The 27,019-nt window shown below is 41.8% G+C and overlaps 1 protein-coding gene across 1 annotated transcript in view; it reads left to right on the top strand.

The window, feature by feature from the left end:
- The window catches only part of LOC136864018 (discoidin domain-containing receptor 2), a 1,053,752-nt gene that overhangs the window by 774,762 nt on the left and 251,971 nt on the right, over positions 1-27,019 (top strand). Inside the window, exons 6-7 of the mRNA XM_067140517.2 lie at positions 14,538-14,685; positions 19,466-19,645. Of these exons, the coding sequence (XP_066996618.1) occupies positions 14,538-14,685; positions 19,466-19,645 (328 nt within the window). The remainder of the gene's footprint in view (positions 1-14,537; positions 14,686-19,465; positions 19,646-27,019) is intronic.

Here is a 27,019-nt window from a genome sequence, read left to right as displayed (position 1 = left end):
TCATGTAATTTACAGCATTCTTATTGCGTTTTAATTCCTTCATAGAGTTTTTTTTTCCCCATTGCCCGTCCTCAGCTAGTAATTAAATCATATTTCCCCAACAAAGCTGATGCTATGGAGGAAACCAATAGAGTTCTGTCGGACATTGACCATACTGAGGGAAATTTCTTAACATTAAATTAAACATATTTAGCAGATTAACAATGGTCTTCTCTCAGCATCGGTAGCCTTTCGCCAACGGTCTGAATGATCATAGATCTCACGGTGGTAGGACTCCAAGAGGCTTGAACCAAGGAAGTTTTCCAGTACGTTTATCACTTCGTCCAGGGCTCGGAGTTGTATTTTGAGATGTCTGTATAAGAAATGGAACAGATGGTCATCAGAAGAGGCAATGTTGGGGATATCCTATATATAAGGTGCGTTGATGTTACTCACTTCAGGCAGATGATTGTGACATGGCCAATTTTAGCCTCGTGTGGCTTCGCGTTAATCAGTAACAGAATGACACATTTTGGCCAATTTTAGCCTCGTGCAGCTTCGCGTTAATCAGTAACGGAATGACACATTTCGGGACTAGCAAGTGCTGGATCGGCAGTTAACAGTTTTCTTGAATAAATTCGAATTGGTGTGAGTGCATTGATTGTTTGGTCAACTAGCAGCAATTCACAACGATATAGTGAATATGACAAATATAGACTGTGATCATTCTTTGATACAGTGGTAGTTTTGTGTGCTTAGGAACGGATTATATCGATGGCCTAGATTGAATACCTCATATCTCACAAAGTTCTTCCTATCCATTATTTCCCTTAAGACTGGTCACGCCTCCCAGCCACACATGAATATGCAGTCCATCAGAACAATGTTCATTGGGTTTATTTTCCTATGCTGACGCGTAAATGAAAATGAACCTTATAAAATTATACTGTAGGAGTCAGTAAATACGTCCCGCAGACATGCTTTCTTATAGTACGGTACGATAAGGTTCATTTTCCTTCATACGACGGCATAGGAATAAAGAACACAACGAACATTGTTCTGATGGACTGCTTATTCATGTGTGGCTGGGAGGCGTAACCAGTCTTAAGGGAAGTAATGGATAGGAAGAACTTTGTGAGATATGAGGTTTTCATTCTAGGCCATCGATATGATACTAGTTCTGGCGACGCACAATGGTTCAAATCACTCAAATACCTGGCGAAAATGAAACAAAATGTGCGCGTTCCGAGTTTAGTTGCATCACATGTTGCTTAGATGGCATTGGTGCACACTAATCCAACGTGGTGCGGACATTCCAGCCATATGCCTGTGTCGATGCACTGCGAAAGTCGCCGGAAAGTGGATCAACGAATATTGTCTATTTCTGAAGTCTTGGTTGGTTTTTTCCCTCGAATTAGCGAGGAATACCACCTCTATCGCATAAAGGAGAGTGTTCTGTAGCGTCAGACTATGGGTCGGGGATACAACTAGGGAGGAGGATCATTTCATCTCATCCGGGCGGCTGCTCCTGCCTTGCTGAACAGGGCCTTGTGGGGGATTAGAAGATTGGATGGGATAGACAAGGAAGAGGGAAGGAAGTGGCCGTGGCCTTAAGTTAGGTACCATCCCGGCATTTGCCTGGATGGGAAGTGGGAACAACGGAAAGTCACTTCAGTGATGGCCGATGGGGGAGGGGTCGAATCCCGGCCCACACCTACTCAGGTGATCTCGCTAAGCTAAGTGAATCCCGTTCCAGCACTCGTATCACTTTTAATACTTCGTGACAGAGCCGGGAATTGAACCCGATCCTCCGGGGGTGGCAGATAATCACACTAACCAATACCCCGCAGAAGCGGACGGAAGTGACGGAAAAAAAAAGCTAAATTTTCTTGCAAGCAATGTCAAGCGTGTGATGCAATGATGCGGCTAATTTAAATTAATTGTTTGGATGTCGCAAGATGGTAGTTGATGTTTAATCCGCCATTTTGAATTTTGCAACATTGACATCAGAGTCATAGTCAGTGGACTCGAAAACCACTATATACATTGTATCACTCGAAAACCCCTCAGTGTTTCAATATTCCATCCTCCATGTTGTATTTTACAATTCTGGCATCAAATTCATAATCGGCGACCCCAAAAACCCCCAGGCAAAAGTTCCTGTAGGTTTCATGTTGTAATCAGGTTTTTGAGTCATTTCAATATTGTGCTACGGTATGAACTATCATACTCGTTGCACATTCTTCCCATGGCAGGTCAGCAAAGTGTTCCGAAAGATATCCTTCCTGTGATGAGGCAGTAAAGAAACTCAAGTATTGAGACGCATTTCTTTCTGAAGTGTAATTTCCCACCTGAGGATCCATGTCCCATTTTACAGTTAATCTTGTTAACCTTCTCATATTGGAACACATAGTTTGAGATGCACGGGCAGTTCGACATCGTAGTACCCCGATGGAACATTATGAGTTGCATTTAAAAAAATATATATTCGTTCGTGGCGTCGACCTCTGCAGATCTTTGCCACTACATTCACCATGTGATAGGAACCTGCGTGTAATTGTAATTGCGGAAGTGTAGAGTGTTGAATGTGAAGAAGGGAACGTTAAGGACGACACAAACACCCAGGCCAGGGATATTAATCATTTACAAATAAAAACCCCTGACCCGGCCGGGAATCGAACCCAGGGCCGCCGGGTGGCAGCCGGACGCGTTGTCCCGTACACCGCGGGGCCGGACTAGGAGTTACCTTACATGAAATCGAAAATTTTCTCCCTCATTTCAGGGTTTACGTGTAAGTTTGATAGTACATCCTATGCATTGGGAACCACTGGACATGTTTATGACTACGAACATGTTATTCGGACGTAAAGCACGTGATATATTATCCTGATTTCCTTCCTGTACTATCCTATACATTCTTCCTTTTCGGATTCGAGATGATGAATTATGGTTCCTGTACCGCTCAATATGCCTCTTAATATCGATTCTTCAGAGTAAATTATACTTCCCTAAGCGAGACGAGTTACTTTCCAGCACTTGACAGACGTCTTGTGTGACAGCTGGAATATCCTCCCTATATTTATGCCCCAAAGTTCAGGTAGCCCTGCCAAGCAAGCGAACGAGCGAGTATTAGAAGAGGAGTTAGCTGACAGAACTTGACACCCCACTCCCAGATGTGGAGGCGTGTCATCTGCCACCTATTCTTCTTTGCTGTGCTGCCTGCAAGGAGACTTCACACGTATTGTTGTGACAGATAAATTATATTTAACGCAAGGAGCGATGATTACTAAGCTTAATTTTCGATGTTGAAAAAAAAAATAGAATGATAAATTCGTTGAGATCGGTCAAAGGTTTCAGACATTCACTTAATATATCTAAATCATTGATATTCGGAATATTTATTCAGACTAATAAAGGGAAGAATATGCACGAAAATTCGAAAAAGAAACACGCATAATCCAATTTAACGAACATTCATAGAATAACTTGACTTTCTCCGTACACATTTTATCGCTGATAAGGTCTCCCGACAATTCCTTGGTTGAATCATTGTAGGAATGCGATATCCCACATTTCATGTGTATATTTTTGATAACTCTTGCGTTTCGAAAGTTCATCACAATCACTGATCCACACACAATTCTCCAGTTCTTCTTTCCTTTAAATAACGGCCAGTTTGTACTCCTATTCGTTAATTTGTTGTCAGTTTAGCAGCCAAGTTATCAGTTTTTTATTTTTTCTCTTCAAATTTCGGTTTTTGATTTCTTGTTACAACAGTTTCTTTTACGTTTTTCTTCCATAACGAGATACAGTTAAAGAACATGGAGATTAATAAACAACATAATAGATACGACACTCAGTTGTCACACGGCTCAGGATTTATTGTTGTCATTTAAGCGTTTCTGAATAACTCGACTTAGAGAAAGGCTAGTTTAAACGCAAGAAATATATTGTACACTAGAGTACATTTCGTGGATTTACAAACACAGCAATGTTTCTTCGTTAAGCTTTTGATATTTTCATACTACTCTCTCTATTCACTGGTGATATCCATTAAATCGTACGCTGAAGTTTCAGTTAATTACTTTTCTAATTTTCATTTTTTGCTAAGTCTCAAGTGAGGAATAATATTGAGGTAAAATGCTGAATACAATTTCAGCTGCAGAGCAAGTTTGGGCCTTGCAACTCTCAGCTTGCATTCGGTATATAGTGCGTTCGAACACTCCTCTCGGCAGTCCTGAATATGGCTGACCGTGGTTTCAAATTTTCTCACCAGGAAAATGATGCAGCTCTTCCTTAATTAAGGACAAAATTGTTTCCTTCATAGTCCTCGCCCTTTCCTATCCAATCGTCGCCATAAAATCTTTCTGTGTCTGTGTGGCTTCAAACAAATAATAAATAAAGAACACATTCAGCAACACAGTGCTATTCTATAGATAGTCCTACTCTAATAAACTCATTAGACAATTTTAAAGATATATATTCTTATTCTTATTCTGAGAGCAGAACTTTGCAACCTGTTTTTTCTCACTAGCATGATTATGACTTAATGGGCTTTGGTTGTAAATCCACAATTAATTAATTAATTAATTAATTAATTAATTAATTTGTTTTTGATTTATGTATTTATATGTTCGTTGCCTTTTAACTTTTTAGGAGGCACGAATAAACCGAATCATGTACGGTTTGACAACTCTTTAGTATGTATGGGGCAAATTAAAAGTATATATTTTATCGGTTTTTTAATACAACCTGTGACAATGAAGTTCGGTGAGTGAAGTCAGAACGGTCGATCCGGCAACACTGGCGACACACAACGCTGCACCTGCATAGCAGCAGGTTTTGACCACCTGCTCCCAACGTTGTTCAGTTGAGCATCGTGTGTGTGCCGTGTAAGACCCGTTTGGCACAGTGCGTGTTTAGTGCGTTGGTTCTGAACTGCGAACAGGAACATGAACGACCAAAATATCAATGTGCAGTTTTGTTTTAAGCTTGGCAAGACACCGAAAGAAAAGCATGCGATGCTGGTACGTGTTTATGAAGATCAAGCACTGTCCTTGAAGTGTGTGTGCGAGTGGTTCGCCTTTTTTCGAGGAGGACGGGAAAGTGTTTCTGACAACCCCCATCGCAGAAGACCGGCGACCGCTGTCAGTAACGAAAACATTGAGAAGGTGAGGACATTAATCACGAACGATCGGCGATTAACTGTGCGCCTTATAGCGAATGAACTGCAGATTAACGGTGAATCCGTGCAACAAATCGTTACCCAGAAGTTAGGAAAGAGGAAAACGTGTTCTCGTCTTGTGCCACATCACTTGACTGACGATCCGAAGCAGGCACGTTTAGAGGCTTCACAAGATTTTGTCGAAACGGCAGATGCGACACCAAATTTCTTGAACTGTATTGTCACTGAGGATGAAATCTGATGTCGCAGGTACGACCCTGAAATGAAACGGCAAAGCATGGAATGGCGTTCTCAGAGATCCCCTCGTCGGAAAAAGGTCAGAGCCGAAATGTCGCGCATCAAACTCGCTTTGAAAGGAAATAGATTTGACGATATTCCTGACATCCAACGAAACGTGACGAGGCTTTTGAGCACCATCCCAAAGGAAGCCTTCTTGCAAAGTTTCCAGGACATGTATCGCCGATCTCAGCAGTGCATAGTTATGAGAGGGGACTATTTCGAAAGACAGTAAGGTCACTGTCGTGTATTGTTCATCTATATTGATAGTACAGGAGTATTCATCGAACTTTATTGTCACAATGAAATCTTCAGGTATGGTGTATTAGTCAGTAACTGATTTGAGTAAGCTTAATTCGCATATTTACCGGGCGAGTTGGCCATGCGGTTAGCGGCGCGCAGCTGTGAGCTCGCATCCGGGAGATACTGTATTGGGTTCGAACCCCACTGTCGGCAGCCCTAAAGATGGTTTTCCGTGGTTTCCCATTTGCACACCAGGCAAATGCTGGGGCTGTGCCTTAATTAAGGCCACGGCGGCTTCCTTCCCATTACTAGGCCTTTCCTGTACCATTGTCGCCATAAGGCCTATCTCTGTCGGTGGGAAGTAAAGAAATAAAATCGCGTATTTCAGGACTACGTAGCCGATGCGGTATAGGCCTGCTTGACTTATATAGAAGGCTGTTATTTCTATTTCTATTCACGATCATTAAGTGGAAAATTGACCTTAACATACCGTATTGTAAGGAAGTTTTGTTCTAGCCCAACCTATCTCGCTGGGCTGAGTGGCTCAGACGGTTGAGGCGTTGGCCTTCTGACCCCAACTTGGTAGGTTCAATCCTGGCTCAATCCGGTGGTATTGCTCAAATATGACAGCATCATGTCGTTAGATTTACTGGCACGTAAAAGAACTCGTGCGGGACAAAATGTCGGCATCTCGGCGTCTGCGAAAACCGAAAAAGTAGTTAGTGGGACGTAAAGCCATTAACATTATTATTATTATTATTATTATTATTATTATTATTATTATTATTATTATTACCAACCTATCTTGTTGCCTTCAAACCCTTTGATTGGGATGTCCTTCTGCCATTACTCGCTTAACGGGCAGTTGTCCATGGTATGTTGTGAGTGAAGTAGTGCAAGGTTTCGAGAGTGTATCAGAATGAAGCATCGATTAACTGTGTTTATACACGCGCTGACTAAAATGCCACACATCTACACTATGCAGATATGTTGTATGTTTACGGCTTCTGCAATGGTAGTGCTCCTGCTACTGTCGAGGAATAACTTCGGTGCTTTCCGAAACGTCGAATTACTGATTGTTGAGTGTTTACCAAAGCACCAAGCAAGTGACCGTGCGGTTAGGTTCGCGCAGTTGTGAGCTTGCATTCGGGAAATAGTGGGTTCGAACCCCACTTTCGGCAGCCTTGAAGATGGTTTACCGTGGTTTCCCATTTTCACGCCGGACAAATGCTAGGGCTGTACCTTAATGAAGGCCACGGCCGCTACCTTCCCAATACCCCACCCTGCCGTCGCCGAATACCTTCGATGTGTTAGTGCGACGTTAATCAAATAGCAAAAAAAAAAAAAAGTTTATCTGAGCATTCAGCACATTTCGTGAAACAGGTATTCATCAATGTTCCCGTTTTTCTTCTGAAGTTATAGATCAACAACCTGTGCAACACATTGCTGAAATGGTGCAGCAAAGTCCTACTACCAGCCCAGGGCGACTTTCTGCACGTGTCAATGTTCCATGAGCACGTTTATTTCGAACATTACCTGCGGAAGACGTGTACCCATTTCAAAACGTCACTAGTCCCAAAACAAATGTACGTTAAATATATTCTTTTCGGAAACCATTCGGAATAGGGCATATGTCCGTATGAATTATTTGCTTCATATGATTGTTCCGGTCATATCCTTGAATAATGACCATTTCAATGGGGTCATACCGTATAATTAATTCTAAAGTCCTTATCCCTACGTAAAACTCTCAATGCATAATTAAATTATCATTTTCATCTACAGCCTCTTCAAGGACATAATTGTCAAAATTGTTTCCTGGATACCTTTACCGTATGTATGTATTTCTATTATGTGATATATTCTTTGGAAAGCAGAAAAGGAGAGATAAACATAAACTTAATCATAATAATTCAGAATTCTATGAATTATCCGTACGACAAGAGCACAAATATATCGTCGTTTCGCCTGCGTAAACCGCTATGTGTTCGTACTTGTGGAGAAATACTGACCCTCAGCGCATACATTGTGAAGAGACAATATTCACACAGTATTAAACCTTCGATGACAGAACCTTACCGGCCGAAGTTCTAAGATAAAATATTTCACATAGTTGTTTTTACAAGCGCAGTGACGATATATAATTACATTTTAGTTTGTTCTTGTCGTACACTTTGGAGGTGCGTATAAAAATATGTTTCAGTTAGGGAATTGTATGGTTTATATATGCAGTCTATGCAGCAACATTTCCACTGAATATCTGCAATAAACTTGTGCCTTTCTTTTTCTAATCTGTCCTGTCCTTGTTGCAAGTTACGTGCGGATATCAACCATCCGTAATAGATATCATGTGTACATTGCTCTCCATGGCACGTGAGCGATTCACGTGACTTTTCCACCTTTATTACCTTTGCTCTGACTGACAGTATTTGTCGTTAACAAGCAGTACATCACCAAGATCGTGTGCTTCCTTGCAGTTAAAAGTCTTGCTAGGTTGATATTATTCTTCATTTTCCATGTTTTTACTGTTACTAGTTACTTTATGCCATATCTCTGAGGGATATCCCTTAGTCATACTCGTACAGTTACCGTGGTAGCGTGCTGTGTTGTTCGTCCATAGCAGAGGCCTATAGTTCTTTTGTGATATGTCATTCATATTCTTATGTACTCGCGAGTTTACAAGTTATAGCAATGGCATATTTCATTTTCTATGACTTGGAAACATATTCCACGTACTGCGATGGGAAACGATAGAGGAATGTCAGTCGAAGGGACATGTTACGTAACAATCTGGTATGCAGTTTATGATTGATGGTGTGTTTTCCAGTGATTTAATAATTCATTCCTTTTTTCCTCTTAATAACCAGTCGAGTTTAATGGTACCTTTATCATATATACCAACGGCCGTAGCCGTGTTGAAACACCGGATCCCGTGAGATCTCCGAAGTTAAGCAACATTGGGCGTGGTTAGGTGTTGAATGGGTTGACACGCGCTGTTGGTGGAGGGGGGTGGGGTGGTAAGGGAATGGAGGAGCGGAAAGGAACTGGCCACCCTACCGCACGTAAACTCCGGCTCAGGAACACCTCTGCAGAGGTTCGGACCTGCCTTCGGGCAGAATAACCCTTACCTTACCCTTATCATATATCACGAGGGTGATTCAATAAATAACAAGATATCTTGCTGAGTTAATTTATGCAAATTATAAATACAGACTATGAAGTTTATAAATACTACTTTTACGCTTAAGCCATATTTTCTTATAAATTTTGCATTTAGATGTACACAAGGTACGTGTATCAGCGCAGAAGAAATAAAAACTATTCTGGATCGTAGATCATTGCCCAAGAAAATGGATATCAGTCGAGAACAAATCAGGACAGGGTGATGTTCTACATCCCGATATTAACGGTATAGAAACTCTCGAATAGTGTTAGTATGTTGCATACGACGTCTGCTCGCAGTACTTGTATTATTGCACCATTACGATCATTGTTTATATATACAAACCATAACTACCTTTGTTTTAAGTCAACGGAGATACAACTGCGCTATTACGTGCCAGCAAATGGACCATTCTGAGCATAGCGAGGGGCGCATCCCATAGAAGCAAGATTCATAGCAAGCATGTTATACTGGCATACTTGATTCCCATTAGAACTTGAAACTGTATGGTTATTTGCCCTGTGCACATGTGAGATCTAAGTATTTGATAACCTATGTTGCGAGGCGTCTGATAGGGAGTGTAACTCTAATATTGGGCTCACTAGTTTAAATAGCGTACACTTAGAGACACAAAAGCTGAGCCACCTCTTGTACGGAAGAACCAGCGTCAAATGTTTTAAACCGCTTCCCGTGCTTTTGTATTTCGTAATGAAATATTTATTGTCTTTTTCTTCTTCTTAATCTGCTTACCCTCCAGGGTTGGCTTTTCCCTCGGACTAAGCGAGGGATCCCACCTCTACCACTTCAAGGGCAGTGTCGTGGAGCGTGAGACGTTGGGTCGGAGGATACAACCGGAGAGAATGACCAGTACCTCGCCCAGGCGGCCTCACCTGCTATGCTGAACAGGGGCTTGCGGGGGGATGGGAAGATTGGAAAGGATAGACAAGGAAGAGGGAAGGAAGCGGCCGTGGTCCTAAGTTAGGTACCATCCCGGCATTTGCCTGGAGGAGAACTGGGAATCCACGGAAAACCATTTCCAGCATGGCTGAGGTGGGAATCGAACCCGCCTCTACTCAGTTGACCTGCCGAGGCTGAGTGGACCCCGTTCCAGCACTCGTACCACTTTTTAAATTTCGTGGAAGAGCCGGGAATCGAACCCGGGACTCCGGGGGTGGCAGCTAATCACACTAACCACAACACCACAGAGGCGGACATTAATTTTCTTATTCTGCAATATAAATTTGCCCAATCCCCACGTTGCCAATAAATTTGCGGGATAGTTCTACAGTATTGTTAGGAAAGTGGCAAGCAGCGATTGGGGCAATTTTTAGCGAATTTTATTGTTTAAACTCAATCTAAAAGCACGTAAGGGTATAAGTGCACCCGTTTATTACCAAAGCGTAGATAAAACGCCGTTTATTAAGAGCTAAATAAATTCTGTGGTAATGTGCTCCTTTCTTTCAGTCGTGCCTGCACTCAAGTGAATATACATTTGCAGCCGATCACTTTTCTGTGTTACGAAGGACAGCCACTGAGGGACTTGAGATTCAAATGCCAATCTCTGAATGTTGCAGCTTCTCGGTTTCAGCCGCCCCTTCCAATGTAGTTTTATGCAACCCACAATAATAATTTCGTCCTGAAAACATCCGCCCTGCCGCTATGCTAAGAAAACAAATCCGGGTATCTTAGTATTTGCCGCCTTACCATGACGGGATGCAGTAATGTTATACTCGTATCAAACACTGGAAGACATGCGTGTGCCTTCTGGATCATATGGACCTGACACGCCGGCGAAACACTAAATTGATATTGTGACCGCAGTAAACCGAATACTTGCTATAAGCTGCCCAGTGCGCCGTATGGAACCGTAGTGTAGTTCGTAAAGACGTAGCGGAGTAGGCTTGCATGCCAGCTGGGAGGTTCGAATCCGGGGCAAAGATTCCACATTTCAAAAATATTTGTTTAATAAGTACCGTACGCAATGTAAGTTCAGTACCCGTTTTCATGCAAATTGTGCGTGAATGAATGTGTTTGTGGCCCTAAGAAGGGCCGATTAGTTGGCAGGCCGGACACGTACAGGCCGAAAATAATAGGAACATAACTGCCCTGAGAATATTTTATCTCAGCAAATGCTCGAGGTGATGACTGTTTTGGTTTATGCACATTGGGGCCCGGTGTCCAATAGATCGTCTTGGACGCTGAAGCATTCCAGGTGTAATTGCTCGGCAGGCGTCCGTGATGAGTTGCCGGCGCGTGAGTGTAAACGAAGTTCTTCGATTGTCCGTACAAGAAGAAGTCTAGCGGCGTTAACTCCGGTGATCTGGCGGCTCAAGAAATATGGCCTCCTCGTCCTACCCATTTCCCTGGCAGTTCCTCGTTCAGATGGTTACGAATGGGCAAAGTCTAATCTGGTGGAGCTCCATCCTGTTGCAACCACATCGTCAAACGATCGTGCAAGGACACATCCACCAACAGCAATGGGAGTTCCTGACGCAGGAAGTGCTGGTAGTGTGGGCTCGTCCAATGGCCCTCAAAGAAACAATGTCACCGAGCTCGATAGCTGCAGTCGCTTAAATGCGGTCAGTATCCAGTATTCGGGAGATAGTGGGTTCGAACCCCACTGTCGGCAGCCCTGAAGATGGTTTTCCGTGGTTTCCCATTTTCACACCGGGCAAATGCTGGGGCTGTACCTTAATTAAGGCCACGGCCGCTTCCTTCCCGTTCCTAGCCCTTTCCTCTCCCATCGTCGCCATAGGACCCATCTGTGTCGGTGCGACGTAAAGCAACTTGCAAAAAAAAATGTCCAATCAGGTGATCCCCCAAGATTACAAACCAAACATTCTCTCCCCAACGCACTTCATGGGCCACCTGTCGCACCCAGTGAGGATTGTCCGGACTCCAATAATGCATGTTGTGGCGATTGACGTTCCCATTATTGTGGAAGCGCGATTCGTCCGAGGACAAGGTATGCGATACGAACTGTATTATTGTCCAGCCTGCCTAATAGCCATCGACAGATCTCCATTCGAGCATCGAATTCCCGCCCATGGAACTCTTGGTGTAGCTCAAGATGGTATGGGTGAAATTTATATATTCGCCAGACGGACGGCTGGCTGGTGTTCACCTGTCGTGCAATCTCCCTTGTACTAATAATAATAATTTCGTGTGGCTATTTCTAGCCGAGTGCAGCCCTTGTAAGGCAGACCCTCCGATGAGGGTGGGCGGCATCTGCCATGTGTAGGTATCTGCCTGTTATTGTGGTGGAGGATAGTGTTAGCCCTTGTACTGATGTGTGGATTATTCCGATTTGCCTCCAGAACGACCCCTTCCGCTTCACCCGATGTAACGGGGCTATCGCGGACTGGTGGCTAGTTGGAAATCACTCCTGTTGTCCAAAGGTGTTTTTCAACACGGCGGAATATCGTAGCAGCCGCGTGTCGCTTGTCGGGATACCGTTCCCGGTATAGACGTAGTGCCTCGCACGCATTTTGTCTTGCTTCCCCATAAATGAGGAGCATGTCAACGTATTCCTCTGTGGAAAACATGCCGAATGACAGCAGATATTACAGTACATTCAGGCCCTAACTAGCGGAGTATACGCTGGGCACAAGATGAATAACAGCGTCATTCTATTGTTTGAATGTGGCATACGTGTGCCTGTGTTTACGTATTCAAACATCATACCGATGCAAAAATATAGGAACGATGCAGAACTCGAACCGCCGCTGGCAAATTCCGTCGATTGCTAGGCGAACGCTTAACCATATCTGCTACGTTACACTGCACGGAACATGGTGGTAGTACGACGAGAGCAGCGTACGTACGCCATTCGGTTCAGTGTTTAAGACATTAATTACTCCACTGTTACTTATTTTCATGCATAGCTTATCCTCTGCGTTACACCCGCTCAAGAGGCAGGACACATTAACATAGTTACATGGTAAAAGGACGCTGCTACATGATTTCAAGGCGTCATTTTTTTTTTGCTAGGGGCTTTACGTCGCACCGACACAGATAGGTCTTATGGCGACGATAGGATAGGAAAGGCCTAGGAGTTGGAAGGAAGCGGCCGTGGCCTTAATTAAGGTACAGCCCCAGCATTTGCCTGGTGTGAAAATGGGAAACCACGGAAAACCATTTTCAGGGCTGCCGATAGTGGGATTCGAACCTACAATCTCCCGGATGCAAGCTCACAGCCGCGCGCCTCTACACGCACGGCCAACTCGCCCGGTGCGTCATGTTTTGAGAACGGATGATATAACATTTCGCTAGGTTTCAGAATCGTATGCAAAATGTGCTCACTTAACATTAGTACCATTCAATACGTCTGCAAGGGAATAGCACCCCTACAACCATGTGCACGTTAGTTGGGCTGGAGCAAACAGTATTGAAAGGGGCTGCTGAATCACACTGTATAATGTAAATTGTCGTTACATCTAGAAAAATCGCTATGTGATTATGTTTCAGCTTATCTTCTGGCCAGAAATATTCTGTCATTTAAGGTTTAGTATTGCACGAACTACATCAACGAATTTTCGTTCGAAGTGATTACATTTATTTCGGGTCAGTATTTCTCCCGGCAACATTGCCACATACCGGTATTTCGAGGTGCAAGGAGGATACATCTCTGTCACTTACGTTGCCAAATAAATGCTTAGAAGCAGTGTAATTGATACTTTCTAGAGCATGAATACTCATATCATCGTTGAAAAAACAAAACCTCGTATCTCACAGTGCTCTTCCTATCCATTAATTTCCTTAAGATTGGTCACGCCTCCCAGCCACATATGGATATGCAGTCCATCGGAACAATTTTCCTTGTCTTCATTTACCTATGCAGGTACGTAAAGAAAAATTAAACTACCGTACCGTATGTTTGCGCGACGTTATTTACACGCTCCTACAGTATACTGTATATACGGCTCATAGGATGATGAACACAACGAACATTGTTCTGAAGGACTGCATATCGATATGTGGCTAGGAGGCGTGACAAGTCTTAAGGACTAATGGATAGGAAGAACATTGTGAGATACGATGTATTTTTCCTTCACCGACGACGTAATCCATTGAAGGAACGAAGTAATTGTGTTTTAATTCCTTATTTAGGTTATCGTCTGTCACTTACATACTCGTATTAAATTCTCTATTACAGTAATTATAAATCCAGTCTCCTTATGACGTTATAACTAATGTAGTCCGTTTGCCAAATGACCACTTCCTAGATTCCTTGGGAGGGAGAGGTAAGGATTCGCTGGCCTGCAATTTGCAAGATAAATCCCATCATCAGTTTACTAGTCCACGCCAGAACATTTTTTAATCAGGTAGCTTCATAATTGTCGCTGTAAGGATCGGTGATAGAATTTTGGATCCACTGACCAGTCGTACACAAAATATTCCTAACAGTATCATGCAGCTCTAATTGAGACCCCACGGTGGTAGCCAGTACTAATAACTGAAGAGGATAATTTGTGTATGCATCCTCCCATAATCACCGGTACAAACACTACAACCACGCCGGTTATCTGACTTAATTTGCACAAAGTGCACAGGATAGCCCAAGCGTCACAGAGGAAGTAACAGTGGAAATAACAGTATTGGCACTTTTGACATTATTATACATTTTGAATGGCAGTTAATCTATGTTGAATTACCAACATTGGCTAACAATTGTTATTCTTTCTTTTTCAGGTCATTCAAGGCAATACGAACACGTATCTGGAATCAAAACGCGAGCTAGACCCTCCAGTTTGGGCAAGCAAAATACGCTTCCTCCCGTATAGTTACCATCGAAGGACTGTGTGCATGCGAGTCGAGATTTACGGCTGCTATTGGAATGGTAAGTTTCATACTAGTTGCATGGACATTCTTATAAAAGCTGTATCTAATGGTCTTATTCATCTAAAAAACTTAACATGTTACAGAAGTGAAAAATGGTATTTTTTATCTCTATTAAAAATAAAGAAACATTCATTTTTTTGTTTTCGGTAAAACCACTTTGGTGTGTGTGTGTGTGGGGGGGGGGTTAAAAGAGACTGAAAATAGGCTTGAATTCTTTTAATTAGGATAGGCCTACTGATATCTCAAAAACTAAAGACGTGAAATTTGGTATTTGGAATCTCATTTAAAAATAACGAAATACATCTTTTTTGTTTTGGAAATCCACTCAAGGGAGGGAATCGAAAAATGAATTGAAATATTTGCATGAAGATACTATTATCTCAAATACGCAAGATTTAGCAGACGTGAAAATTGGTATTTGGAATCTGCTTTAAAAGTAAAGAAACACGTATTCTCGGAAAATCCAATGAAGAAGGGGGGGGGGGGGGGGGGTGAAAGAATTAAAAAATTAATTGAATGAATTTTATGAGTATACGTACATCCAATAGAAACTAAACTTGTTACAGACGTGAAAATTGGTATTTGGGTCCCCTTTAAAAACAAAACAAGAAAACACCGCGTTTTGGGGAGGAATCATCTTGGGGCGGGGTGAAAATGAGTTGAATTCCTTTATGAGGACACATATCTCAAAAACTGAAGATATTAGAGTCATGATACTTGGTATTTAGAAAATCCTTTACTATTAAAGGAACAAGTATTTTTGCCGAACATTTTAAGTTATCGGCGGGGCGGGGGGGGGGGGGGGAGTGTGAAAGGAAGTAAAGAAATGTGAATTTTTTATGGGGACTTTTATCCCAAAACTGAAGGTAACAGGCGTGAACATTGGTCTTTGGAATCTCCTTTAAAGATAAAGAAGCCCGCCTTCTTTTTTGGGTGGGGGAATCAACATATCGGCGGTGGGGTGAAAAAGGAGTTGAGGCCACTAATTTTACTGTTCATAATGTAATTATTCTGATCATAAACCGATCATTTTTAATCTTTCCTGGGTTCGTTTTCAAGAGCCATCTTTTCCTTTGGAGAACTTAAAGTTAGATTACAGTAGATTCTCCTGGCATATAAATAAAAATTTAAATACATTTGAAATAAACGATAGGAATGACATTCACCGTGCAATTGTTCACCTCTATAATAGGGTCAATAATGCACGGAACTATATCATTCGTATTGCCAGAAATCCCGCGCAATTGCCTACGCGCGACAATGGTGCTAGTCCCATTTTCAGCAATGACAGTGGCAGCAGATGTAATTTACCGCCATGTGGCGGTCTTTCGTCTTGCTGTGGGGTCCAGAACATCAATAATAATAATAATAATAATAATAATAATAATAATAATAATAATAATAATAATAATAATAATAATAATAATAATAATAACCTAAATTCAACTAATATAACCCACCCTAATAATACATACATACATACATTATCATTAAAGACTGTTATGCCTCTCAGCGTTCAGTCTGCAAGCCTCTGTGAATTTACTAAACGTCGCCAAAATCCTCGTGGCCTCATTTACTTCTATACATCTTATCTTTAAATCGTTAGAAACTGAGTCTAACCATTGTCGTCTTGGTCTCCCTCTACTTCTCTTACCCTCCATAACAGAGTCCATTATTGTCCTAGGCAACCTATCCTCCTCTATTCGCCTCACACCGGGCGAGTTGGCCGTGCGCGTAGAGGCGCGCGGCTGTGAGCTTGCATCCGGGAGATCGTGGGTTCGAGCCCCACTGTCGGCAGCCCTGAAGATGGTTTTCCGTGGTTTCCCACTTTCACACCAGGCAAATGCTGGGGCTGTACCTTAATTAAGGCCACGGCCACTTCCTTCCAACTCCTAGGCCTTTCCCATCCCATCGTCGCCACAAGACCTATCTGTGTCGGTGCGACGTAAAGCAACTAGCAAAAAAAAAAAAAAAAAAATTCGCCTCACACGACCCCACCACCGAAGCCGGTTTACGCGTACAGCTTCATCCATCAAGTTCATTCCAAAATTAGCCTTTATCTCCTCATTCCGAGTATCCTCTTGCCATTGTTCCCACCTGTTTGTACCAGCAATCATTCTCGATACTATCATGTCTGTTACTTGTAACTTATGAATAAGATATCGTGAGTCCACCCAGATTTCGCTCCCGTAAAGCAAAGTTGGTGTGAAAACAGACCGATGTAAAGATAGTTTCGTCTGGGAGCTGACTTCCTTCTTACAGAATACTGTTGATCGCAACTGCGAGCTCACTGCATTAGCTTTACTGCACCTTGATTCGATCTCACTTACTATCCTTACATCAATTTAGTCGTCGATAGGCTATTCTTCATACCATACTCATTGCATCAATTTTCAAGTTCCAAGATATTAGACAGCAGGCTTTCGGCACAATCTGCCATCAAGACCAAGTCGTCAGCATAGGCCAGACTGCTTACTACATTTCCACCTAACTGAATCCCTCCCTGCCACTTTATAACCTGTAAACTACGAACTTCAAAGGTGAAAGGTCACAGTCTTGTCTAACCGCTGTAAGTACCCTGAACCAATAACTCATTCTACCATCAATTCTCACTGAAGCCCAATTGTCAACATAAATGCCTTTGATTGATTTTAATAATCTACATTTAATTCCATAGTCCCCCAGTATGGCGAACACCTTTTCCCTCGGTACCGTGTCATATGCTTGCTCTAGATCTACGAAACATAAACACAACTGCCTATTCCTCTCGTAGCATTTCTCAATTACCTGGCTTGTACTGAAAATTTGATCCTGACAGCCCCTCTGTGGTCTGAAACCACACTGGGTTTCATTCAACTTACTCTCAGCTACTGATCGCACCCTCCCTTCCAAGATGCCAGTGAATACTTTGCCTGGTATACTAATCAATGAGATACCTCGATAGTTGTTGCAATCCTTCCTGTTTCCTTGCTTATTGATAGGTGCAATTACTGGTTTTGTCCAATCTGAAGGTACCTTACCAACACTCCACGCTAATCTTACTACTCTATGAAGCCATTTCATCCCTGCCTTCCCACTATACTTCACCATTTCAGGTCCAATTTCATCTATTCCTGCTGCTTTATGACAATGGAGTTTATTTACCACCCTTTCCACTTCCTCAAGCGTAATTTCACCAACGTCATTTTCCTCCTCCCCATGAGCTTGGCTGTTCGCAACACCACCAGAAATATTTCCTTGTACGTTGAGAAGACGTTCAAAATATTCCTTCCACCTCTCCAGTGACCAGTGATTCTCTGGGATCTGTTATGAGTTCACCTGAATTACTCAAAACACTGTCCATTTCCTTTTTCCCTCCCTTCCGAAGATTCTTTATAATAATAATAATAATAATAATAATAATAATAATAATAATAATAATAATAATAATAATAATAATAATAATAATAATAATAATAATGTTCTGGACCGTCGTCAAATTGTGCGGACCACGCTGGAAACGGGTCCTGGCCGGGTAATGACTACGATTGCAGTCCGACCGCGGGTTCAGTACCACCAAGGCACCCAAGACGACACCACGCCGGATCTCCTCAAGGATTTGATCCATATTAAAAATGCTTATCGGAAAGGATGGCAAGTATTTAGGTACCCAAGTGACCGGGTGGAATACCTGGACCTAGCCCGGGAAGTACGAAATCGATTGCTGGAAAGAAAGATTGAGAAATGTGAGGAAATTTGCCCTAATCTCTCAGAAAGCGCGTCAGATCACGAATTTTGGCGGATTCTCTCAAAAAACGAGTCAGATCGCTAATTTCGTCGGATTATATATAAAACGTTTAGCATTCAGTTATAAATTTCAGTATAATACCGTAGCGAAGCACTGGTATCTTCCTAGTTATTGAATAAATATTACTGAGCCGTAATCGAATGAATGGGACAAGAACAACTGCAGTTTCCGGAGAATGTATGTCGCTCCTTCTCTTTATCCAGCACATATTCAACATAGACCGACAAAGGATTTTTTACATAGAAAGGGAAGCTCGCAGTTTTACGTGGTTGTTAATCTTATGTCATAAGACACTAGGCGTACATATTAACGTATATTCGAAATGTTCAGATGTGTCTTTCCATTACTAATATCTCTCTTGTATATTTACAATATTTGCAAATTTAGTGTTGTCAGGAAAAATGCTAATTGCTATCAGAGCCAGTTTCATGATGCATGGATTGGAAGTAGTTGCCTACTCAATTCCTTCGGGCAGGTGACCTAGATGTTTGGCTCCTCAAGACAATAAGCATAATCAAAATCATCATGAAATCATTCAATCAGTCCAAAGGAATTTTATTTTAATGATACTGTACGGAAGGTACATTCACGACGTTGAGTCCGGGGTAAGGAGGCTCATGAAGGATATGATGGTTTTTAAAATAAATTACGATTGTTTTATAATCGGGTGGAGCCCATAAAGGGGGAAGGGTTGAAAATTGCTAGAATAGAGGCTCGGTACGAAGTGAAACAGGTGAGAAATAACATGAGGAATAGGAAGGGCGAATTAATTTGAACAGGGAATGACAGATAAATAATAGAAAGGAGACTGAGTTCAAAAGTAAATATAAACGCCCGGTATAAGCCAAGGCTATAATTTGTGAAAGCAGTCAAGTTAATATTACTTTGTTCTTTGTCAATATTAATTTAAAACATTTATATTCATGTACCCTAAAAGCCTACCTAATTATATATTAGTGCTGGTATTGTGAGTAGTGTGCTCTGTTTCCAGATGGCATCGTAAGTTACTCGATGCCACAAGGAGACAAACGTGGCTCGGGCTGGGAGTTCTTCGACGCTACATATGATGGCCACTGGGATGGAGAACTTCTTCGGAGAGGTCTAGGTCAGCTCACAGATGGGAAAATTGGTCGGGAGAACTTCAAAATGGGATATTATGACTACGACAGAGGTAAGTACCACAGCCTGGTCAAAACATTCTAAAGAATAATTAAGCTTAATACTGAGTATCACTTTTCAACCATTCACGTTAGGAACTGAGTGGTAAATATCAATCACTCATGGGCATTGTAAACACTACCATTTGTGTATTCTAGAGAAAGAGCAAGGACGTCTATTTGCCTGAATTTTCTTACGGTAGAGTTTATTCGGTAATATAGACTGTAGTGACTGTGTTGGGCCTGTACAGCAGTTCTACATAGTATACAAAGCTTGAAAGTTAGAAGCATGCAGTCCATACGGTCATTGAAGGATCGAGGGTTTGTCAAAGCGACTGCAACCCGGCCAGATGGTCTGCAGTTATTACTGAGACTTCGTGCTCGATGTGATGAATCCTCTGCCGTATTGTTCAACTACCTCGACTGGTACTTACGTGTGTCATGCCAGGTAGCTCCCCTGTTGCCTTCCTGGAGTGGAGTAGGTTCTACTAACTGCAAATCCGTGTTATGCCTCAATACTCCTTGGCTGAATAGTCAGCGTTGAGTCTTTCGGTACAGAATGTTCTGGGTTCGATTCCTGGCCGTGGCGGGGATTTCAGTCGCCCCTGATTAATTCTTTTGTCTCGGCGACTGGGTGTTCGTGTTTGTTCCAGGACTCTCCTCTTCATATTCAGACAACACACTACACCACCAGCCACCACAGAAACACGCAGACCGTGACCTCAAAGGTGTAGGGAAAAGTGGCACAAGAATAATAATAATAATAAGAATAGGAATGAGAAGAAGAAGTGGTATATCTCAGTAGCTATGTTACATAGCCGGTCACCATTTATCACGGTATTACACAATATGTTAGCACAGCTTGTTGGAAAGGATTACACAGGTTCAGTTTTCATAACTGTGAGCTCCGTTCGGGAGATGGTAAGTCTGAATAGCTCTGTCGCAGCCCAGAAGATGGTTTTCTGCTGTTTGCCATTTCCAAAGTCTGACTCGTTGGCTGAATGGTCACCGTACTGGCTTTAGGTTTAGAGGGTACCTGGTTCGATTCCCGGTCGGGTCGGGGATTTTAACCTTCATTGGTTAATTCGAATGGCCTGGAGGCTGGGTGTTTGTGCTGTCCCCAAGATCCCTGCAACTCACATACCACACATAACACTATCCTCCACCACAATAATACCAATAACATGCAGTTACCTACACATGGCAGATGTCGCCCACCCTCATCGGAGGGTCTGCCTTACTAGGGCTGCACTCGGCTAGAAATAGCCACACGAAAGAAAAGAAAAGCATTTCCAAACCAGCCTGTACTTAATTAAGGCCACAGCAGTTAATTTTCCCATTCCCCCGTCTTCAAACCACTAGCAAACAGAAAGGACATAGACATGTAGCCTATACAAGTTTGATTACAAATTTTCGAACGAGTTTCCAAAATGTAAAACATATCAAAAACGACTATTTCTTCAAGTAAAAATGGAAGAGGTCCACCTCTATGGGGCAGTAGTTCGTGTGAGGGCTGGAACGTGGTCCGCTCAGCCTCGGCAGGTCAACTAAGGATAGTGGGGTCGATTCCCACCTCAACCATCGTCGAAGTGGTTTTCCATTGTCTCCTACTTCTTCTGTAGGTAAAAGGACACGGCCACTTACTTCCCTCTTCCTTACCTATACCTTTCAATCTCCCCCCCCCCCCCCCACAAGCCCCCTGTTCATCATAGCAGATGAGTCCGCCTGTGCGAGCTACTGGTCCTCCTTCCCAGTTCCATCCCTAACCAAATGTCTGACCTTCCAGGTCACTGCCCTTGAGGTGGTAGAGGTGGGACCCACAGCTGAGTGCGAGGAAAGAACCATGCTGGGCTTATTTATTTATTTATTTATTTATTTATTTATTTATTTATTTACATTTATTTATTTATTTATTTATTTATTTATTTATTTATTTATTTATTTATTTATTTATTTATTTATTTATTTATTTATTTATTCACAGAGTACAAGGTACAACTACACTGAGCACATTTCACTTGTACTGCCAACAGACGAATTAACAAACGTAGACTTATATATTTGAAAATTAACAAACATAACAGATGAGTAACGAGATCAGGTACGTAGCCTAACAATAGCATCCGTCCATTCATTATTTATGTACCATAAAAACAGATCGAAAACAATAAAAATGTCAATGTTTACAGCCAAGTCGTCGTATGACAAGATGGTGGTATAATCACTTCACACTAACTAATCCTTATGAGATTGTTTACACTCTTCTGGAATAAATTTTCGCTTGATGCTGTAGCAAGCCCTTGCCTTTTATAAATATTATTAAAGGAGTAGGGGGATGGATGAGAAATAATCTTTGGAGTATTGTGTCCTGAATATGAAGGAAACTCAGGTCAGCTGCCTGTCACCTAAAATGCAGTGGTGACACATTTTATTACTCTTAATACCAGTTGCGTAGACCTATTTCTAAGCATGGGGAATTTATTCCTTACAATTGCTGCAAAGGAAAGGCACTGCTCTATCTGACGGTTTAATATTGGAGAGTGTGGAGGTGGGATGGCTGTTGTCCAAATCGGAGAGCAGTATTGCAGGAGAGGTTGAATGATCGTGAGGAAGAAAAGCGGTGGGATCGGAGGTTTCCGTGAAACTTCAGAGAATACCTGGTATTGTTGTTTCAGAGCCTTGGCTGCACATGTCTGTATGTGGCTCTTGAATTGTAATTTGGTATCGAATGTTACACCGAATTTCCATTGTTGTGTAACTGCTGTAATGGGCATGTCGAGTAGGCAACGTGATGTCAGTAGAGATTTCCATAGGATTATAGTCAAGTAGCTGCATGTTTCTGGGTTATGAATAAGTTTCCTAGTATGGCACCGGTTCGAGAGGAAGTTGAGTGAGGATTGTAGAAGAGTGGCATCTGTTGGATTCCTAACCACCCTATGTATATTGCGGTAGTCAGCAAAGAGTAGGGTATTTACCATTTCGTTGAGTTTAGATTGCAGATAGTCCAAAAGCAAGGAAAACTTCAAAGGACCAAGAGTACTGCCCCGTGGGACGCCGGAGGTGACTGATAACAATGAGGATGATGTGCTTGATTTTACTAATCTCTGGCTTTGGATAAGGGTACACCTGGGAAAATAACATCTTGGCGTGGCACTGTCATCGCCAGGTATTACTCTTTTGACCAAAAATTCGCCAGTGTGAGCTCTTTAAATTGATAGTTTCCGAGGGCCGATGACCTCGATGTTAGGCCCCTTTAAACAACAAGCATCATCATCACAAGATAATTTCCGAAGTGGTTAACTCTGACATTGTAGGATAACACTGAAGTGAAACACTTTACTAGTATCACATAGTTCCATAGCTCAGTACCATCCCTGGTCTGAAACCTAAGGCAGTAAGTTATCATTTACAATCCAAAATATCAAAGAACACATGTTCACTTGTTTCAGGTGAACGTCAATTTATGTCTTGGTTAAGTGTCAGTTTTTGCTGTACTTGCAACAATATCGGGAGGGTCTCCTCAGAGGTAGAGCACATAATTTAAAAGAAATAATAATAATAATAATAATAATAATAATAATAATAATAATAATAATAATAATAATACTGGTTTTACGTTCCCTTTAACTACCATTACGGTTTTCAGAGACGCCGATGTGCCCGATGTTTGACCCACAGAAGATATTTTTCATGTCAATAAATCTACCGACGTGAAGCAAGGGTATTAAAGCATATATTCTAGTACCAACGGACGGAGCAAGGATGTTAGACATTTTGTTTCCATCAGGAGTGGCTGGACAGAATAGATATAATCGTTGCGCCTGAAGAAACCGCTGTGTGTTGATATTGTGGGAGAAATACTGACTCGCAGCACACAGTGCAATAAGAACGAGAATTCTTTGAAATTACTCACACAGTATTGAATTCTTTTTTTTTTTTTTGCTAGGGGCTTTACGTCGCACAGACACAGATAGGTCTTATGGCGATGATGGGATAGGAAAGGCCAAGGAGTTGGAAGGAAGCGGCCGTGGCCTTAATTAAGGTACAGCCCCAGCATTTGCCTGGTGTGAAAATGGGATACCACGGAAAACCATTTTCAGGGCTGCCGATAGTGGGATTCGAACCTACTATCTCCCGGATGCAAGCTCACAGCCGCGCGCCTCTACGCGCACGACCAACACGCCCGGTACTGAATTCTATATGACAGAAAATTACCGGGCAAAGTTCTAAGCTGAAATATTTCACATAGCGATTTTCGCAGGCGCAGTGATCATATGCACATTTGTAGAGTTATACTTTGTACAGTATTAAGAGATGTAACTTTTGTCTGAATGCCGCCTTGATCAAAATGAAATGCGGGCGTTGTTGATGATGTAACTTCACTTAAGACTTGGACAAACTTGATGATCATTCCTGTACAATTTGGATGTATTCTCAGAACTCCTTTCACTGTCCTAGATGGATGGGTGGATGCATCATCATCATCATCATCATCTAGGTATTCTACCTTATGGCAGGTCTTGTCATGGGATGAACCTCTTCCACTGTTGCCTGTCTTGCGCCAAGTTTTTCATGTCCGAATATTTATTTCCTTGGATATTGTCCAACATTTGATACTTTTTCTTTCCTCTTCCTCGTTTGCCTTTCACAATTCCTTCCATCAGAAAACAGCCCTTCCTCAAACAATGTCCGATTCACTTAATTTTTCTCCTTCTAATGATTTGCAACATACTTCGTTCTTCTCCAACTCTTCGTAATACCTCGTCATTCCTTACCCGGTCTTCCGATTTCACTCGTTCTATTCTACTCCATACCCACATCTCTAATGCCTCCAATCTTCTCTCATATCGGGAAAAGGGTTGAAAATATATTTAGAAAATTGCCTTTAGGGCCTGGGTTAATGGAAAGTAAATTGTGCGTGCTCTAAATAAAATGTGGTGGTGCAGCTGTTCTTGGGTATACCTCCAGTGTAAGGAGACTTCCATCTAGCTTCTTCACCATGTACCGATAAACTTATTGTGGGGCTGGAAATCGAATCCAGAACTCCGACGGCTACAAATAAACGCGTGCTCTTAATCCACGAACGTAGGCTAGAATAAAGACGCCATCCGTAGAATGCCTCGAGCTGGTGTGAAAATAACTTTCACAGGATGGACTCTGAATGCTGCCGTGGCTCGCGTACTAAACAGTCGTCTGTTGATTTGTTGCCTTCTTCATTACTCGGCGCTTGGGATCGACTTGAAGTAATGAAGATATTTTATCTAGTAGCCAGCCTCGTGGTGTACGGTTAGCATGTCCGCATCTTACTCAGAATATTCGTGTTCGATTTCAGGCTTTCCAGGGATTTAAATTATTTTTTGAAGACTGAAATGGGGTTGACATAGTCTCATACCACCAACTAAAGAGCTGTTTGATATGAAAGGTCAAGGAAGCCAAGAAATAGGGTTGAGGATTCTTTATGACGTGGCACTTCAGTACCTGCAGGCCATCTGCACGGGTAGCAGTCACCTTTGCATATCAAGGTCCTAATAGGCCGTTGCACCACTGATATTTTAATTTGTTTATTAATCTTGGTTGTTTTCTTAATCCCTCTCTAATACATCCAACGCTAGTTCTGTTATTTTGAAACATAAGACTTAAGGTGTTACCAAATCCACCGTTCTGAATGTAGGCCTGCAGTCAATCAAATAGGATGGGTGCACGGTATTGTATAAGTTCTCCGCAGATACACATTTCTCAGAAATAATTGAATCTGCAGATGTAATATTTGTTGCGGGTATCCACAGGGTTTTTTTTCTGCATAGGAAGCGATTTATATTTTGATAATACAGTCGAAGTTGGATATGTCGAAGTGCCTGCGGAGGCTAAAAATATTTCGAGTTATCGAAAAATTGAGGTATAGAAAATCGTACATACCACTCCAGCATCACAAAATATATCAGCTCTACAATTATTTACTTCCTAATTGAAACGGTGATTTCAAAAATATCCGAAGTCTAGAGGCTAAAACTTTTCAACAGGAACAAAAACTGGATTTTATTAAAAACAGTCATTGCAACCATATTTTTTAACCCATCCATTCGGTGTATATTACTAGCGAAGGTTTTTTTTGTAGGTTTTGTCTGTGACCGTCAGTGGGATGTTTTTGAAATCAATTCTCTTTATAATGAAGTAACATGAGTTTTACTCGGTTTGTACATTTCTTATTGCAAGATTGAGCGTTATTACAAACTACACGAATAAGAATGAAATACTTGTACTGTTGTTCTGGGTGAATATACACCAAATAGTTCCAAACATACCCACTGTACAATTCGCAAAGCATTCCTTGAAGTATTCTTTGAGGGTTTTTCTGCGAGAGTACCATTATCTCCGCCCTCGTCCTCATTATATGGATCATCAGAGCCAACAAGTGACTCAATGAACTTCATAGCATGCGGTTGTAAATACTTCATCAAACTTAACCCTTCTTTATTCGCGCGAAAATTATTACGTTACTAGTCGCGCACGGAGGTAACTTCCGGGAATAAAAATGCGCTTAATTTTCGTCCCTTGAGATGTTGTTTTGGCATGTTCGTTTGCACTATTCTTCGATATAATTAAAAGAAAACCGTTTAAGTATTAGTAGGTTATTCTTACACAGTTTGTTTGATCTAAAACCAGAATACTGTAGACCTTAACTGCGACGAATGGTCTTATGATATTACCTACGACGATCACATCATATGAAATAATATTTTTCTAAAATACGTTTAGAAGAACAGAACAACAAAGTCATCGACGTAGAAAATAAATAATATGCACTAAAATATAAGGTTTTTGCTTATTTGCACACGGAGGAAACGTCCAGGTGATGTCACTTGTCACAACAATGATCCCACACTCGCTCACAGGATGCACGAGCGCGCCGAAATGCTGACAGGACGAGTCTAAATGAACAAGGAGAAAGGTATAGGGGTGGAGAGACCAACAGTTCAACTGAGAAGTGCAGTACCGTGCAAAATGTAATCGGCCCATAGGAAATCTCCGTGAGCGACTAAAGGAGGGTTAATATCATCAAGCTTTACTGAATTGTGATTGCTTTGCTGTAAGCGTTATATTAAGGGATTATCGGCTTCTTATTAGATTCTAAGACGCGGAAGTACTCTGATATTATCCCACTCATTGTTTTATCTACGCTGACTTCATTCACATGGCGACTATCCAACTCGAAAAATTAGTACTTTGTAACCCAAAACCTCTCCTTGTATTATGTGTTGCTGAATTTAAAGTGTCTAAATATTGTGCGAAATCAATCACTTTTTCTCTTTCTGAGCAATGCACAGGAAATTTCTTCTGTATTACTTCGTGACAGCAGGGCTGTGAAAGGCGGAAGGTGAGCTCAGAAA

The sequence above is a fragment of the Anabrus simplex genome, chromosome 2 (assembly GCF_040414725.1).
Source record: "Anabrus simplex isolate iqAnaSimp1 chromosome 2, ASM4041472v1, whole genome shotgun sequence".
Taxonomy (NCBI): Eukaryota; Metazoa; Arthropoda; class Insecta; order Orthoptera; family Tettigoniidae; genus Anabrus; species Anabrus simplex.
This window is presented reverse-complemented; position numbering and strand designations above follow the sequence as displayed.